This window comes from Bubalus kerabau, chromosome 14 (genome assembly GCF_029407905.1).
Source record: "Bubalus kerabau isolate K-KA32 ecotype Philippines breed swamp buffalo chromosome 14, PCC_UOA_SB_1v2, whole genome shotgun sequence".
Classification (NCBI taxonomy): Eukaryota; Metazoa; Chordata; class Mammalia; order Artiodactyla; family Bovidae; genus Bubalus; species Bubalus kerabau.
In genome coordinates this window covers 6,882,128-6,898,148 of record NC_073637.1, presented here as the reverse complement: position 1 = coordinate 6,898,148, position 16,021 = coordinate 6,882,128, and the positions used below count along the sequence as shown (strand labels likewise).

General features: G+C 43.7%; 1 protein-coding gene across 21 annotated transcripts in view; it reads right to left on the bottom strand.

Moving 5' to 3' along the window:
• Positions 1-8,000, bottom strand: part of LOC129626560 (uncharacterized) — an 87,835-nt gene extending 79,835 nt beyond the window's left edge. For 5 of the 21 annotated variants that reach the window (XR_008702019.1, XR_008702024.1, XR_008702025.1 and 2 more), the window contains exons 1-2: positions 7,084-7,392; positions 6,815-6,902 (exon numbers count right to left, since the gene is read on the bottom strand). Coding sequence is in view for 1 of the 21 variants with exons in the window: in XM_055545714.1 (XP_055401689.1) it covers positions 6,815-6,902; positions 7,084-7,536 (541 nt within the window). In the remaining 20 variants the exon portion in view is untranslated. Of the gene's footprint in view, positions 1-57; positions 231-6,814; positions 6,903-7,083 lie in introns of those variants that run through there. The other 16 variants (XR_008702031.1, XR_008702035.1, XR_008702036.1 and 13 more) reach the window with 12 other exon arrangements.
• Positions 8,001-16,021: the final 8,021 nt, after the last annotated feature.

Here is a 16,021-nt window from a genome sequence, read left to right as displayed (position 1 = left end):
TGGTGTTGCTTCATATAGACAAAAAATGTGGCTTAGTCTCTAAGCCATGTCCAACCCTTTCTGACCCCATGGGATGCAGCCTGCCAGGTTCCTCTGTCCACGGGACTTCCCAGGCAAGGATACTGGAGTGAACTGCCATTTCCTTCTCCAGGGGATCTTCCCAACCCAGGGATCAAACCTGAGTCTCCTGCATTGGCAGGTGGATTCTTTACTGAGCCACCAAGGAAGCCCTGGCAAAAAACAGAAAATCAAAAAAGGTGACCCTTAGATAGGGGAAAGGCTGGTGGCAGGACACAAGCAAGATGCTTCATGGGCACAATCTTTGAAGAGCAGAGATTCTGAGAGAAAGGGCATCCAGACAGGCTTTGGCCCTGGCCTCATCCATCACTGGTGAGAGAAGATGCTGTAACAAAGGCATGTTTTTGGAGTCAGGCTTCATTTTTCCCACCTTGTTATGTGTTATGGCCTGAGGTCGTCACAGCAAGGGGAAGGGTCTGGGAAAATAACCTCAGTACAGTCAGAAATGTTCCCATTGTCTTGTATGAGCTATGTAGACAAATACAAGTTAAGTTGTCTGAAGATTTCCCGTCTCAGACATCCAAGATCTGAAACAGCAATGGCGTAAAGACCATTAGTCTCTTGTCTGTCCTGGAAATAAGTCATCTCATCTCTCTCTTTCCAAACGTCTTCATGCACAAGGCAGAGGTCTTTGTCCTCCTTTCCTCCCTCCTTCCTTTCCTCCCACTCCCCTTTTTCCTCCTCCTCGCCCTCCCCTCCTCTTGCTCCTTCTCCTCCTTCTCCCTGTCCTCTCCCCCCTCTTCTTTTATTCACTCATCAAACGTACATCGAAATTCTACTGTGTGCCAAGCAGTGTCCTAAACAAAGGAAATAGGAATTACCTTTCTCCGTATTATTTCAGAAGTTTACATTCTACTAGGTTAGGGAACTAAAACAGATAAAGAGATAAATGCCATGAAATAACTATTTTAAAAATGCACAAAAGAAGTTCAGATAGAGAATTAGTCTGAGAGACACTTTATACAGGGTAGTCTGGGGAGACCCCTCTCTGGAAATAACATGGAAACTGAAACTTAAAATACAAGAAAGAACAGGTGATATGAAGGGTAAGGAAATGGGATTTATACAAAGGGATGGCAACAATAATGCTCCAAAAATGAGAAATATAGTCGTATTTAATTAAATTAAGGAGTTTGGAACAAAGTAAACAAAGGAGATAATGGGGGGAAAAGTTGTTTAAGGAATACATTGGGAACCAATCACATAGAAATGTATTGTCAGAGAAAAAGCACTTTTATGGAAAAAAAAAAAAAGCATAATAGGAAACCAATGGAGAATAGAGGAGTCAGAAGAGTGACCGTGTATGACTTTGTTTTAGAGACACTCTTACAGCTGTAGGGGTGTAATGGGTTTTAGGTAGGTAAGAGTCTAAATAGGGCAATTAGCTGGCAGGATATTATAGTATTCCAGCAGGAGGTCATGGTGGTTTAGAAAACATGGTATTGTTACACAAAGATAAATGAAGGGATTCAAGAGTTTGCTGAGAGACTGGTTATGAGTGAAGGAGAAAAAGAACCAGGAAATACTCACTTTATTCACTGTGATCAGTGATCTCTGCTCATCTCAAAATAAGTGTAGCAAAGCTTTATTAAGAATCCGTACAGAAAATAGGAGCCTATTCAAATATGCATGGTTGAGGATTCTGCTAAGATATAATACATGTGTGTGATTGACATCAGCATCCAGAATTTCATTATTTTTGAGGACAAATATACAGAAAAAAATGTGTTCTGATCCACTGGTCTGTGTTTGGAATTTTTCAGGGTAGCTAAGCCAGAAAGTGATTGAAGCTAAGGAAGTGAAAAGAGCTAATAGGAAAAGACTGTGCAGATGGGCAGCCCTGGGTTTCAGGCAAGGGAGGAAGGAGCAGGCATCCAGGAGGAGGTGGTGTAGGAATGAGGGGTGTGACATGGCGGGCCTGGGTGTCTCAGCACAAGCGTCGTGGGTGAGGAGGGAGGTGAGGGCCGGGGCAGACAACTAGGGAGGGAGGGAGACTGGTTTAACATTTCGGTAATAGTAGTGCTAGATGACCGCAGACTTTAAGGTTCAAGGGGGAGAAGGTAACCCAAACAAAGGGGAGTCTCCTTCACTGCGGTTGGAAGTCAAGAACACAGAGTTGATCCAAGAGCTGCATGACACGTTTTGACACCACTTCAGACATGGACTTGAAGGTGTGAAGAATATATACTTTTCTTTTGCTCTTAATAGGGGCTCAGAAAGTAAATGTGGATTTGGAGTTTTGCAAAGATTCTTTTTTGATGCCAATCATTTTTAAAGTCTTTACTGAATTGTTTACAATATTGCTTCTGTTTTATGTTTTGATTTTTTGGCTCCAAGTCATGTGGGATCTTCGCTCCCCAAACAGGGCTTGAACAAGCAGCCCCTTCATTGGAAGGCAAAGTCTTAACCACTGGACTTCTGGGAAAATCCCTCAAAAGGTAATCATTACAGTGACTTAAATTTAGGTCTCTAACATGTGTATCTCTAATTTTCTTGAAGAGATCTCTAGTCTTCCCCATTCTGTTGTTTTCCTCTATTTCTTTGCATTGATTGCTGAGGAAGGCTTACTTATCTCTTCTTGCTATTCTTTGGAACTCTACATTCAGATGCTTATATCTTTCCTTTTCTCCTTTGCTTTTCACAGCTATTTGTAAGGCCTCCCCAGACAGCCATTTTGCTTTTTTGCATTTCTTTTCCATGGGGATGGTCTTGATCCCTGTCTCCTGTATAATGTCATGAACCTCATTCCATAGTTCATCAGGCACTCTATCAGATCTAGGCCCTTAAATCTATTTCTCACTTCCACTGTATAATCATAAGGGATTTGATTTAGGTCATACCTGAATGGTCTAATGGTTTTCCCTACTTTCTTCAATTTAACTCTGAATTTGGCAATAAGGAGTTCATGATCTGAGCCACAGTCAGCTCCTGGTCTTGTTTTTGTTGACTGTATAGAGCTTCTCCATCTTTGGCTGCAAAGAATATAATCAATCTGATTTTGGTGTTGACCATCTGGTGATGTCCATGTGTAGTCTTCTCTTGTGTTGTTGGAAGAGGGTTTTTGCTATGACCAGTGTGTTCTCTTGGCAAAACTCTATTAGCCTTTGCCCTGCTTCATTCCGTATTCCAAGGCCAAATTTGCCTGTTACTCCAGGTGTTTCTAGACTTCCTACTTTTGCATTCCAGTCCCCTATAATGAAAAGGACATCTTTTTTGGGTGTTAGTTCTAAAAGGTCTTGTAGGTCTTCATAGAACCATTCAACTTCAGCTTCTTCAGCATTACTAGTTGGGGCATAGACTTGGATTACTGTAATATTGAATGGTTTGCCTTGGAAATGAACAGAGATCATTCTGTCGTTTTTGAGATTGCATCCAAGTACTGCATTTCTAACTCTTTTGTTGACCGTGATGGCTACTCCATTTCTTCTGAGGGATTCGCGCCCGCAGGAGTAGATATAATGGTCATCTGAGTTAAATTCACCCATTCCAGTCCATTTGAGTTCGCTGATTCCTAGAATGTCTACGTTCATTCTTGCCATCTCGTTTGACCACTTCCAATTTGCCCTGATTCATGGACCTGACATTCCAGGTTCATTTCATGCAAAGATGGGCTCGATAAAGGACAGAAATGGTATAGACCTAACAGAAGCAGAAGATATTAAGAAGAGGTGGCAAGAATACACAGAAGAACTGTACAAAAAAGATCTTCATGACACAGATAATCACAATGGTGTGATCACTGACCTAGAGCCAGACATTCTGGAATGTGAAGTCAAGTAGGCCGTAGAAAGCATCACTAGAACAAAGCTAGTGGAGGTGATGGAATTCCAGTTGAGCTATTTCATATCCTGGAAGATGATGCTGTGACGTGCTGCACTCAATATGCCAGCAAATTTGGAAAACTCAGCAGTGGCCACAGGACTGGAAAAGGTCAGTTTTCATTCCAATCCCAAAGAAAGGCAATGCCAAAGAATGTTCAAACTACCACACAATTACACTCATCTCACACTCTAGTAAAGTAATGCTCAAAATTCTCCAAGCCAGGCTTCAGCAATACATGAACCATGAACTTCCAGATGTTCAAGCTGGTTTGAGAAAAGGCAGAGGAACCAAAGATCAAATTGCTGACATCCACTGGATCATTGAAAAGCAAGAGAGTTCCAGAAAAACATCTATTTCTGCTTTATTGACTATGCCAAAGCCTTTGACTGTGTGGATCACAATAAACTGTGGAAAATTCTGAAAGAGATGGGAATACCAGACCACCTGACCTGCCTCTTGAGAAATTTGTATGCAGGTCAGGAAGCAACAGTTAGAACTGGACATGGAACAACAGACTGGTTCCAAATAGGAAAAGGAGTACGTCAAGGCTGTATATTGTCACCCTGTTTATTTAACTTATATGCAGAGTACATCATGAGAAATGCTGGGCTGGAAGAAGCACAAGCTGGAATCAAGATTGCCTGGAGAAATATTAATAACCTCAGATATGCAGGTGACACCACCCTTATGGCAGAAAGTGAAGAAGAACTAAAAAGCCTCTTGATGAAGGTGAAAGAGGAGAGTAAAAAAGTTGGCTTAAAACTCAACATTCAGAAAACGAAGATCATGGCATCTGGTCCCATTACTTCATGGGAAATAGATGGGGAAACAGTGGAAACAGTGTCAGACTTTATTTTGGGGGGCTCCAAAATCCCTGCAGATGGTGACTGCAGCCATGAAATTAAAAGATGCTTACTCCTTGGAAGGAAAGTTATGACCAACCTAGGTAGCATATTGAAAAGCAGAGACATTTCTTTGCCAACAAAGGTCCGTCTAGTCAAGGCTATGGTTTTTCCAGTGGTCATGTATGGATGTGAGAGTTGGACTGTGAAGAAGGCTGAATGCCGAAGCATTGATGCTTTGAACTGTGGTGTTGGAGAAGACTCTTGAGAGTCCCTTGGACTGCAAGGAGATCCAACCACTCCATTCTGAAGGAGATGAGCCCTGGGATTTCTTTGGAAGGAATGATGCTAAAGCTGAAACTCCAGTACTATGGCCACCTCATGTGAAGAGTTGACTCATTGGAAAAGACTCTGATGCTGGGAGGGATTGGGAGCAGGAGAAGGGGACAACAGAGGATGAGATGGCTGGATGGCATCACTGACTCGATGGACCTGAGTCTGAGTGAACTCTGGGAGTTGGTGATGAAAAAGGAGGCATGGCGTGCTGCGATTCATGGGGTCGCAAAGAGTCGGACACGACTGAGCGACTGAACTGAACTGAACATATATATATTTGTTTTTCTCCAACAACGTTTTTCCTGCTTCTATGGCTATTCCAGCCAGATTATTTTGAGGGCATTTTAAAAGATTTTGAAAATACCACAGAGAATATAATGGAACACAAATATTATTGTCCATGGCTTACCACTCCCAAACTGATATCATATATTCAAGTATTATGTCCTCACCCCATTACCAGTTAATTGAATTAAAACTAAATTTGTATTTATGCTGTGTAGTTAGGAATTACAGGTAAGGGACAGGAACATCCTCATTATTGGCCATCTGCTTGTAAGGAAATAGCAGGAGCAAAATTCCCAGGAATGCTTGTGCTGAGTGTGCATACACACACATGGAATATGAGTGTTGAAAGGACACCGTTGCTGCATATAAAAATAAATGTGGGCTCAGGAATTAAAAAGTCACACAACCATTAATAGTTCATAATAGACCTGGGCTAGAACCCTGATTTGTCAGCCACCGTACATGCAATGCCAGTCCAGCTTTGATGCACGATACTGGATGCTTGGGGCTGGTGCACTGGGACGACCCAGAGGGATGGTATGGGGAGGGAGGAGGGAGGAGGGTTCAGGATGGGGAACACATGTATACCTGTGGCAGATTCATTTTGATATTTGGCAAAACTAATACATTATGTAAAGTTTAAAAATAAAATAAAATTAAAAAAAAAATAAAATAAAGTGTCCAAAGAGATCTCTGCCCTCCTGGGCATGTGCAGTAATGACTGACAGGCGAGTAAGCAGCCAGCCTTGTGAGTGGGTGAACCAAGGATTTAGAAGACCCCATTCTTTCTGGAGAAGAGCATCACTGTACTGAAAAATAAGTCCCTCTGTTCTGCTCTGAGAACAATGTTCCTTTTCAATGAAGGTCAAGGTCAATGCCCCTTATTTATCTTAGTTTTCCTCTTAAAAAATTCAAATAGTATCTCATTTTTTCCTCTCTTGATCTTATCTAGCTTTTTTTAAGGTCATTGGCATACCATTATGATTGGCATCAATGCGTACCAATTGTCAGGTAAGCCAGTGAATGATGTCCCTAGCTTCCTGACTGGCAAAAAGGAGTTAAGGTACTTGCCCAAGGTAATAACAAAGCCAGAGTCCAGCCAAGGAGTATGGTCAACTAAGCCACGCACTTATCAGCACAAACAAGGCATGTAAACAGTGATAAAAAGATGGAAAGACAAAATAATCGATGGTGAGTTTTACAGCCGCAGAGGAGAGTAAATAAAGTTTCCGCATAAGTATTCATTCGTGCTTGCATTGCGTTCTCATTCATCTCATAACTCTTTTTTTAATCACCCACTATGTGTTTGGCTTGGGGAGATCTGATATAATGGCAGTGCAGGCAGTCACACCTTTGGCTCAAGTCCCTGCCATGTGACCTTGAGGAAACCACTCCCCACGTACAGGGTTCATTCTCCGTATCTGGAAAGCAAAACCAATGGCTCTTACCTCTTGGAACCACAGCGATAATTGCAGTGTCGCAGATGAGTGAACCGATGGGGCAAATATTTCGCACGAACTCCAGGGCAGTGCTGTGCTGGAAAGATGAATACAGAATTGTTGCTATCATTAGAACTACACAAAATAAAACACACATTTCTTGTTCTCAAGGCGTTTAGTCTTGTAGAGAGGTTGGATGCCCACGTACTCAAAGAGTAGCACGCGAAACGCCTTAGAGGTGACAGACTAATGAACATGCAAACGCAAGAGAGACTCACCTTGGTTAGTCTGATTCTAGAGGGTGTCAAGGCGCTTGTGGTCTCAAGAAAGACCTTGAAGGAGAAGTAGAAAGTTAATTGGCAGAGATAAAAAGGACAGGCACAGCAGGCAGAAGGAATGAAATAAATCAAAGCTGAGGAATGAGAAAAGGGAGCTGGCAAGCTATTCACAAATTGACAAGGCTGCTTCCAATAGAATATGCATCTCACGAGGTTGATGCTACGTCTGATGAGGGAGGTCGGGAGAAGAACACAGATTCTCCAAGTTAGGCAGAGTGAAAAGCCCTGGGCACCAGGCCTGCTCCCATTCTTCACTTCTACCTCTCCGGCTCCCTCCCAGCGAAGGCAGCTGTCTAGAGGTAAATTGTGTTCGGGGCCCTGTGTCTCGTTCTTCTGATTTATTGGTTCAGTCTTCCAGCAGGGTGAGAATACAGAGTGTGCTGGCTGGCACATACGTGGGGAATTTATGTTGCATAGCTAAACATCATGTCTGTCTATCTCTTCCCAGTAATCTCTGATAATACCCAAATGGGCTTTTTATTTTAAACATCTGGACAACCTTATGGTGGTTGAGAATTAAGGTGCTGAGTGAAGAAAACAGCGCAGTCATAAAGTCTGTCGGATAAACAAAGCTTTCTTTGGAACATTAACTCCTTTACTGAGAAATCTTCTCTGTTCCTCAAAACACACTTAGTAACTTTACGTTTTCATCTCCAGGTAGCACTTTTCTCCTGCAAATACTCTCATGGCATTTAATGGAGTCATTAAGGTAGGAAACTATGAGATATTAGCATAAAAAGAACATTGCCAGAAAAGAGATGCAAAAGGCCCTCTCTCATATGCACTCTTTCTCCTCCCAATTTGGCGTTTGCTTTTGTTTTATAACAGCAGAAATTCCCATCGTGGGTGGTGGTAATTTTCGCTAGATAATAACTCTGTCGACATGTCATAAATTGGCAAGAGGTGTGTAACTCAGGGAAGGGGGAGAAGCTGGAATGGAGAATAATCAAGTAGTGCTGTTTGATTTTTAATACAAACAGTTGTTCAATAAACAGAGGCCGTGTTTCCTCTTCTTTCTCTGAGATCTCAAGGGTTTCTTCTCGCCTTAAAGTGATGAGAAGATCTGATGGTATGTGTGATCTTTGACAGCTCTGAGCCTTAGCGAATGCCCTGCCATCTGTTCAGTGCCCATAAGGCTGGTCCAGGCATTTCTGGCCAGTGACCATCTTCTCACTCTCCAAGATTCAGCTCCCCTCTTTTCTAGAGCGTGAACTTAGCTGATTCCCATAAGGTAGAGCTGGAAGCTTGCTTCTCTGAATGACCACAAAACCACGGCTGCTTCTCATCAGGTTTGTCATTGCCTTTACAAGCATATGTCCCCTACTGGACTGTGACCCACAAGCATAGCTAGGTGTGGTTGCTGGGGATTTTTGAATTCTTTATCACTGGTTCAGGTCCCAAGTGCAGGGCTGAGAACAGAGTTTGACATTTAACATATTAATATATCTTTGGTTTTGTTTTCTATTGGTCCATAACAGATTAGCACAAACTTTACAGCTTAAACTAACATACATAATCTCAGTGTTCAAGGGTGAAAGGTGTAGGCAGGGAGTTATGTCCTCTGTTTTGAGTCTCCCCAGCTATTATCTCAGAGAAGGCAATGGCACCCCACTCCAGTACCCTTGCCTGGAAAATCCCATGGATGGAGGAACCTGGAAGGCTGCAGTCCATGGGGTCGCTGAGGGTTGGACATGACTGAGCAACTTCACTTTCACTTTTCACTTTCATGCATTGGAGAAGGAAATGGCAACCCACTCCAGTGGTCTTGCCTGGAGAATCCCAGGGACGGGGGAGCCTGGTGGGCTGCCGTCTATGGGGTCGCACAGAGTAGGACTAAAGTGACTCAGAAGCAGCAGCAGCTATTATCTAGGGCTGGTGACTCATCAGAGCCTCCACTGGAGGGGCACTTACTTCCAATCCCACCCCTCACCCTGGTATTGTTGGCAGAATTAATTTTCTTATATCTGTAAGACTTATGGATCTTATAAGAGAAAAAAGATCACTTTTTTTTCCTCAAAGCTGTCAAGGAAAAAAAGACTCCAGAGAGAACTGGGTAACAAGTCATAGTCTAATTTGGATACCTTTTATTTCTTTTTCTTATCTGATTGCTGTAGCTAAGACTTCCAGTACTATGTTGAATAGAAGTGGTGAGGGGACAAACCACAGTCTTACATACACAGCATAATCACGAGAGTGGTGTCTTGCCATCTCTGTGCAATCTATTGGTTAGAATCAAGTAATCCCATCCTGGGATTACACCAAGGTATGACTACCAGGAAGTGAGATCAGAGGGGTCCCTCCAGTGTCTGTCTACCACTCAATTTGTTTAAGAAATCCCTCACACAAGCCACTTTGTTTCTCCTAATCATAGCATCATTGAACTTGATGTTTCTATATGTCATAACTTTCAGGTATTTAAGGTTCAATACCAGCTGGTATTTCACGAGTCCTTACAGGGCAGACTTAATGTCTTTCCTATTTAGCAGTATATTCATAGTACCTAGCAAGGGCTTAACATAGGCTGGGTGTTTGACGTTATGTCTCAAATGACTGAATTCTTTAATTGCAGAGAGAGTATCTGAGAGAGCTCAGTCCTTGCTGTGAGCCACAGGCTGTGAGCCTTGCCTTTCTTTATGGGATAGTTCCTTCCCATGTTCTGTAAGTGTTGGCTTAGGAATGAATAAAACATCCACAGTTATATCCCATGCCTGTAACCAATGTCTTTATGCATTCAGACCTCTTCTTTACAGCAGCTCTGCATGGGCAAGTTCCAAAATAGAAGATTTTTGCCTCCGGTCAGAAAGCCTGGAGTTATTCAAACATGAAATAGCAGAAATAAAAGAGTTGAAGGCACACCAACGTCCCTGCAGACTCTCTTTGGGTGCTTGTATCTGCCCGCCCTCATGCTTCCATCCCCTCTTCACTCTCCATTTTGATTCCATTCTACCTGGAATGGCACACAGCTCTTGATTTTCCAGAAGCTCTGATCCATTCTTCTCTCTCTTGATTCCCTTCGACCACCTTTCCCGTGATCCTGACATCCAGTCTCTCTAATCTCAGTCACGTTTGAGTTGTTTTCACGCCCAGAAATGCCCACAAGTGAGCACTTACCTGCCCCAGATCTGGCTGCATTTTGCCACGATCCCAGCGATGCCTGTGATAACATAAGCAGGTCTGGTAGCTCCAAATTTGGGGGCTCCTCTGGACTAGCATCACCTCTTTCAAAGATTTTATATGTGAAGACACAGTATGCTACAAGAAATTGAACACAAAATATACGCCAAGCACAGAGAACGTGTAAGCCTGAAGTTGTATATTGATATTGGGTGAAATATATTTCAAAATCAGAAATGTTAACAAATGAAAAATAAAAGCTTTGTGAGTCAGGCAGGGGGGTGATATTATCACCCTTCCTATGTGACAAAAGAGAAGACTCAGACTTCTGAGGCTGAGTCTTATTTAAGAATCTTGACTTTGTCATGAAAGGAATGAAACTGTGCCATTTGCAGAGATGTGGATGGACCTAGAGACTGGAATACAGAGGGAAGAAAGTCAGAGAAAAACAAGTATCGTATATTCATACATATATGTGGAATCTAGAAAAATGGTACAGATAAACCTATTTGCAGGGCAGAAATAGAGACACAGATGTAGAGAAGGGGGGAAAGGTGGGCTGGGATGAATTGGGAGACTGGGATTGACATACGCACACTACTAGCCATAAAATGGACAACTAGTGAGAACCCACAAAAGAGAGTGTTTGGCTTAGAACAGTCTCCTGACCAAGTCACAGCTTCTTAAGTGTAGAAATTCTACTTGTGTGAACATCTCTCTGTCATGTCTGACTCTTTGCGACCCCACGGACTATACAGTCCGTGGAATTCTCCAGGCCAGAATACTGGAGTGGGTAACTGTTCCCTTCTCCAGGGGACCTTCGCAACCCAGGGATCAAACCCATGTCTCCTGCATTGCAGGCGGATTCCTCACCAGCTGAGCTACCAGGGAAGCCCAAGAGTCTGCTTATAAGCCTCCATATAGTGAAAGTACTCCACAATGACTGTTGAATGGATTATTGATTTCCAGTGATCAGGGCAGGCATCATAACCCACTGACACATTTTCCAAATTGCCATTCACAGTATACAATGTGCATATGTCACTTCAGTGCACAGCTAATGTTTCATCTTTTCAGAACCTAGACTAGCATCTCCTCTTTCAAAGATGTTATATGTAAAGACACAATATGCTTCAAGCAATTGGACAGAAAATATATGCCAAGCACAGAGAAAGTGTAAGCCTGAAGTTGTATGTTAATATCAGGTGAAATGTATGTTTGTTTTCTTGGAACTCCCTCCACCCACCAGCCACATGGTTCCTCTAGAAACTGGTGTCTGTCCGGCATGACACAACGCTGGCCACTCATGATTAACCAGTGATGTGTGTGTGACACAGTGAGGTCCTCTACTTTTCTTTACCTCATGATTTTGAAACTAAAGGTAAGCCCGACTCATTCATCGGCTGCCTGAAGCTGTAATGTGCAAAACTCAGGTACTGCTGACAGCCATGATTATCCAAAATTGACTTGGCCCCTGGAGGGAGCTGTGCAAGAGAGAGAGAGCAAAGAATTCAAAAAGAGAGGAAAAGAGAAGAAGACAAAGCATTTGGATAAATTCAAGCCCCTGGTTTCAGTTGATTCCTGAAACCACCTGCATGCCCATTCTTGGTTCATTTGCAAACCCTGAATACACTACAAATGAGTCTCTTCTGGGCTTAAGTCGCTTCCTGTTGTTTTTTCTACTTTTGAACTGTGGTGTTGGAGAAGACTCTTGAGAGTCCCTTGGACTGCAAGGAGATCCAACCACTCCATTCTGAAGGAGATCAGCCCTGGGATTTCTTTGGAAGGAATGATGCTAAAGCTGAAACTCCAGTACTATGGCCACCTCATGCGAAGAGTTGACTCATTGGAGAAGACTCTGATGCTGGGAGGGATTGGGGGCAGGAGGAGAAGGGGACGACAGAGGATGAGATGGCTGGATGGCATCACTGACTCGATGAACGTGAGTCTGAGTGAACTCTGGGAATTGGTGATGGACAGGGAGGCCTGATATGCTGCGATTCATGGGGTCCCAAAGAGTCAGACGCGACTGAGCGACTGAACTGAACTGATCTGAACCGATACACATAGATACAAAACAGGAACAGACTCACAGACTTTGAGAACAAACTTAAGGTTACCGGGGCAGGAAGTGGGGAAGGATGAGGGAAAGGGATAGGGAGTTTGGGATGAACATGCACACACTGCTCCATTTAAAATGGATAATCAACAAGGACCTACTGAACAGCATGGGCAGCTCTGCTCAGTGTTATATGGCAGCCTGGATGCGAGGGGAGGGACAGGGAGAATGGGTGCATGTCTACTCACGGCTGAGTCCCTTGCCTGTCCACCTGAAATTAGCACAATGTTGTTAACTGGCTATATAAAATAAATAAAACTCCAGTATTAAATAAAATTCCAATATAAAATAAAATATTACACATTTTAAATGAATGAAAAAAAAGAGTCCTAACAAACATACTCATTTACATTTTATAGTTACTTCAAGAAGTTTGCCCCCCATTTATAATCTTTATAATGCAAAGTAGAAAGATGGGAAGATCTTTTCAAGTAAGAGACTATGGCAGGCATGTGGGGAGAAGGGAAGGTGCTTCCAGGACCCCTGAAACTCCAATCTGCAGCCCGCTCTGTGTTCTCTCTACCCAGCGGTACCCTGCGGCAGGCAGGCTCAGCACGGTGCATTGTTGGGCTGCAGCAATAATCCCCAGCAACCGGGACAGTGCATCATCCAATTACACGGTCTATTGTTTCATTATTCACCCTACATTGCCTGCACCTGCCACAACCCTGCTCGCCTCCACTTTCCACTGGCAAGCTTACCCTCCCTCCTCACACACTGCAATCACACCCTGTTCTGAGCCACCTCAGTATCCCATTAGTCTCAGTAAACAATATGCTTCACTTCAATTATACATTTAGAAACAGTATTCTCAATTCCTAGTGCCCATTTTGGCCAACATCATACCATGAACCTGGGGCAGCGAGAGCAAACTACAGAAGCAGAAACGTCGGGGCCCAAAATTAAAGTCACCTGTGCCTTCTGCTCTTTGGGGCACACCTCGGTGCAGATACAGTCATACACACAGCACGCAGCATGCCCATCAAACATATTGTACACACATCACATATACAGCACACATGCCCGCCACACACACACACACACACACATATGTGTACCTACATGCACATCAGGAGAGCATAGTATTTATGCAGAACAGTTAATTGCATAATACATCTCTGGAACCTTGTCACTTCTGCTTTTTTGTTAAATCAATCAAATAATATTTGCATGATGCTATGGAGAAGGAAATGGCAACCCACTCCAGTATTCTCGCCTGGAGAATCCCAGGGACAGAGGAGCGTAGTGGGCTGCCATCTATGGGGTCACACAGAGTCGGACACGACTGAAGCAACTTAGCAGCAGGATGAGACATGCAAGAGAAATGTAAATTCAGTGCCTTCAGGGAAATTGCATCATAGCAGGTGAATAAAATATACACGTGGACAACATTTCTGAGCAATCAGTGAGAAAGGACAAATCTTGGCCTGGGAAGTTCCATGGACAGAGGAGCCTGATGGGCTATATAGTCCACGGGGTGGCAAAGAGTCAGACATGACTAAGAACTGAACAGAATGGGACTCAAAGAGTTGAAACTCAGGCATTCCAGGAGAGGGCGCTGCTGAGCTGATGCTGGCATCTCTAAACTCAGACGAGGGTCTTGATGGAGCTGGGTCCTGGACTTCCAAAGAAGTGACAGCGGCCAGCTGGTCGGGATGTCTCAGGAAACATGATAAAGTTAGCAGTTGGATCTGTATGTGCGTTTTGGAATAACAGGCTGCTTATGGGAAGGAACTACCACTGCCTGAATGAACAAGCATCGCTTGGGTTATGTTGCCAGAACAGGAAGCGAAGTCAGGGAGAGAAAGCAAACGGGGAAAGAAGGTGCCCCTTTTCCCTTCCATAGGCTTCCTTTGGGTCCCTGTCAAGCTGGATGGTGGCAGTGGACATCGGGGGTCAGCTGGAGGACCAGAGATGGACAAGCTCCTGAGTGGTGAGCGGGTTATCTAAGGGGCCATGTGCATAATGCAAAATCCACAAAGAATTAGGACTAATGAGCCAGATGGCTCTAGTGGTAAAGAATCTGCCTGCCAATGCGGAAGACATGAGATGCTGGTCCAATCACTGGGTTGGGAAGATCCCCTGGAGGAGGGCATGGCAACCCTCTCCAGTATTCTCGCCTGGAGAATTCCATGGACAGAGGAGCCTGGCGGGCTACAATCCACAGGGTCACCAAGAGTCAGACACAACTGAAGTTGACTTAGCACACGTGCACCAGCCAGAAGCTACTCTGTAAGGAATGAGGGAGGGTCCTGGTGGGGGTTGAAAGGAAAAGACATCTATGCCTGCAACGCAGAAGCTTCTACAAAATTTATTGCAAAATGCACTTCTGTTTGTACCATGCAACTGTGTGTTTTGAGAGGCAAAACAGAGATTCGGACCAACGGTGGGAATATTTTTTTCCCTATAAAGCATCAGATGGCAAATATTTCAGGCGCTGTGAGCTCTGAGATCTCTGTAACAACTACTCAAGTCCACCGTGGCAGCCTGGAAGCAATCACAGACAGTATGTAAATGACAGTATGTGGCCACACTCCCGGAAAAGTTTATCAACACTGAAATTTGAATTTTACATAATTTTCACATGTCCTAAAATGCATGATTCTTTTGACTTTATTTTTTTCCCAGTCATTAAAAAATGTGAATTCTCACCTGTGAAGCACACAACAAGCAGTAGGTAGGATTTTCCTACGGGTGTAGTTTGTCAACTCTGGACTTCAGCTCTGGCTCTGCCTGCAAAAAAATACATAAAAACCTGCAGATAACAAGACAGGCACACAACGATGTCTAGGTAGAGGTGAAAAATATGAACATGGTTTTCGAAAGATGTGCAAAAAAGTTCTTGGCAAGTTTGGGGACCCAGGGAGCCTTTGGAAGGAGTAGAAGGTAAGAAAGTACAATGACTTAGAAACTGCTGACCTAGGCATGGAAAGAAAACACTGAAGACCCCACCAGCACCTGCTCTCCAGGCAGGGACCTGCAAAGGAGGTGTTCCTGTTTGGGTGGAACTGTGTATTATTTCCCACAGACCCTCCACAGCCTCCCTGTCTGGCTATTTATCATAAATGGGCCAAAACAGCAGGTACGAAACCATCATTTTTCTAGAGTTAACATTTTCAAATCTCACCCGTCCTTATAGATCAAGGTAGCAGTGGATGTGATGGAAATCTGAGATGACAGAAGGGAAATGCCTGGACCCTCATAGACAGAATACTATTTACCATTGCACAAATGATTTTCCAAAACACAGCAGGAGAACTTAGAGGAAAGACAGGAAAGGAAAATGAACTGTCTGGAAGAAATTAGCTTTTGGTCACTTGCACCCCTCCTGGGCTGCCTGATTGATGTGCTTTGGAATTTGAGTGTACAAAGACCGCATTCTCCATCATTACAGTTCAAATCAATTTGGAGCCGCAGTGACTGCTGCCGCGTCACCCTTCATCTCTGCCTCCCCACGCTCCTGCTCCCCAAACCAGGGAAAGCAAGAGGAACATGGACACCAGCAAGGAAGAAAGACATACCTTTAAGGGCCTACGGCTTGGGAGCCAGACTCTCAGGATCCAAATCCTGTTTCTGCCACTTAATACAGTGAAACTTTGAATGAGATGGATTATGTATTCCTCTGGGCTTCCCTGGTGGCTTAGT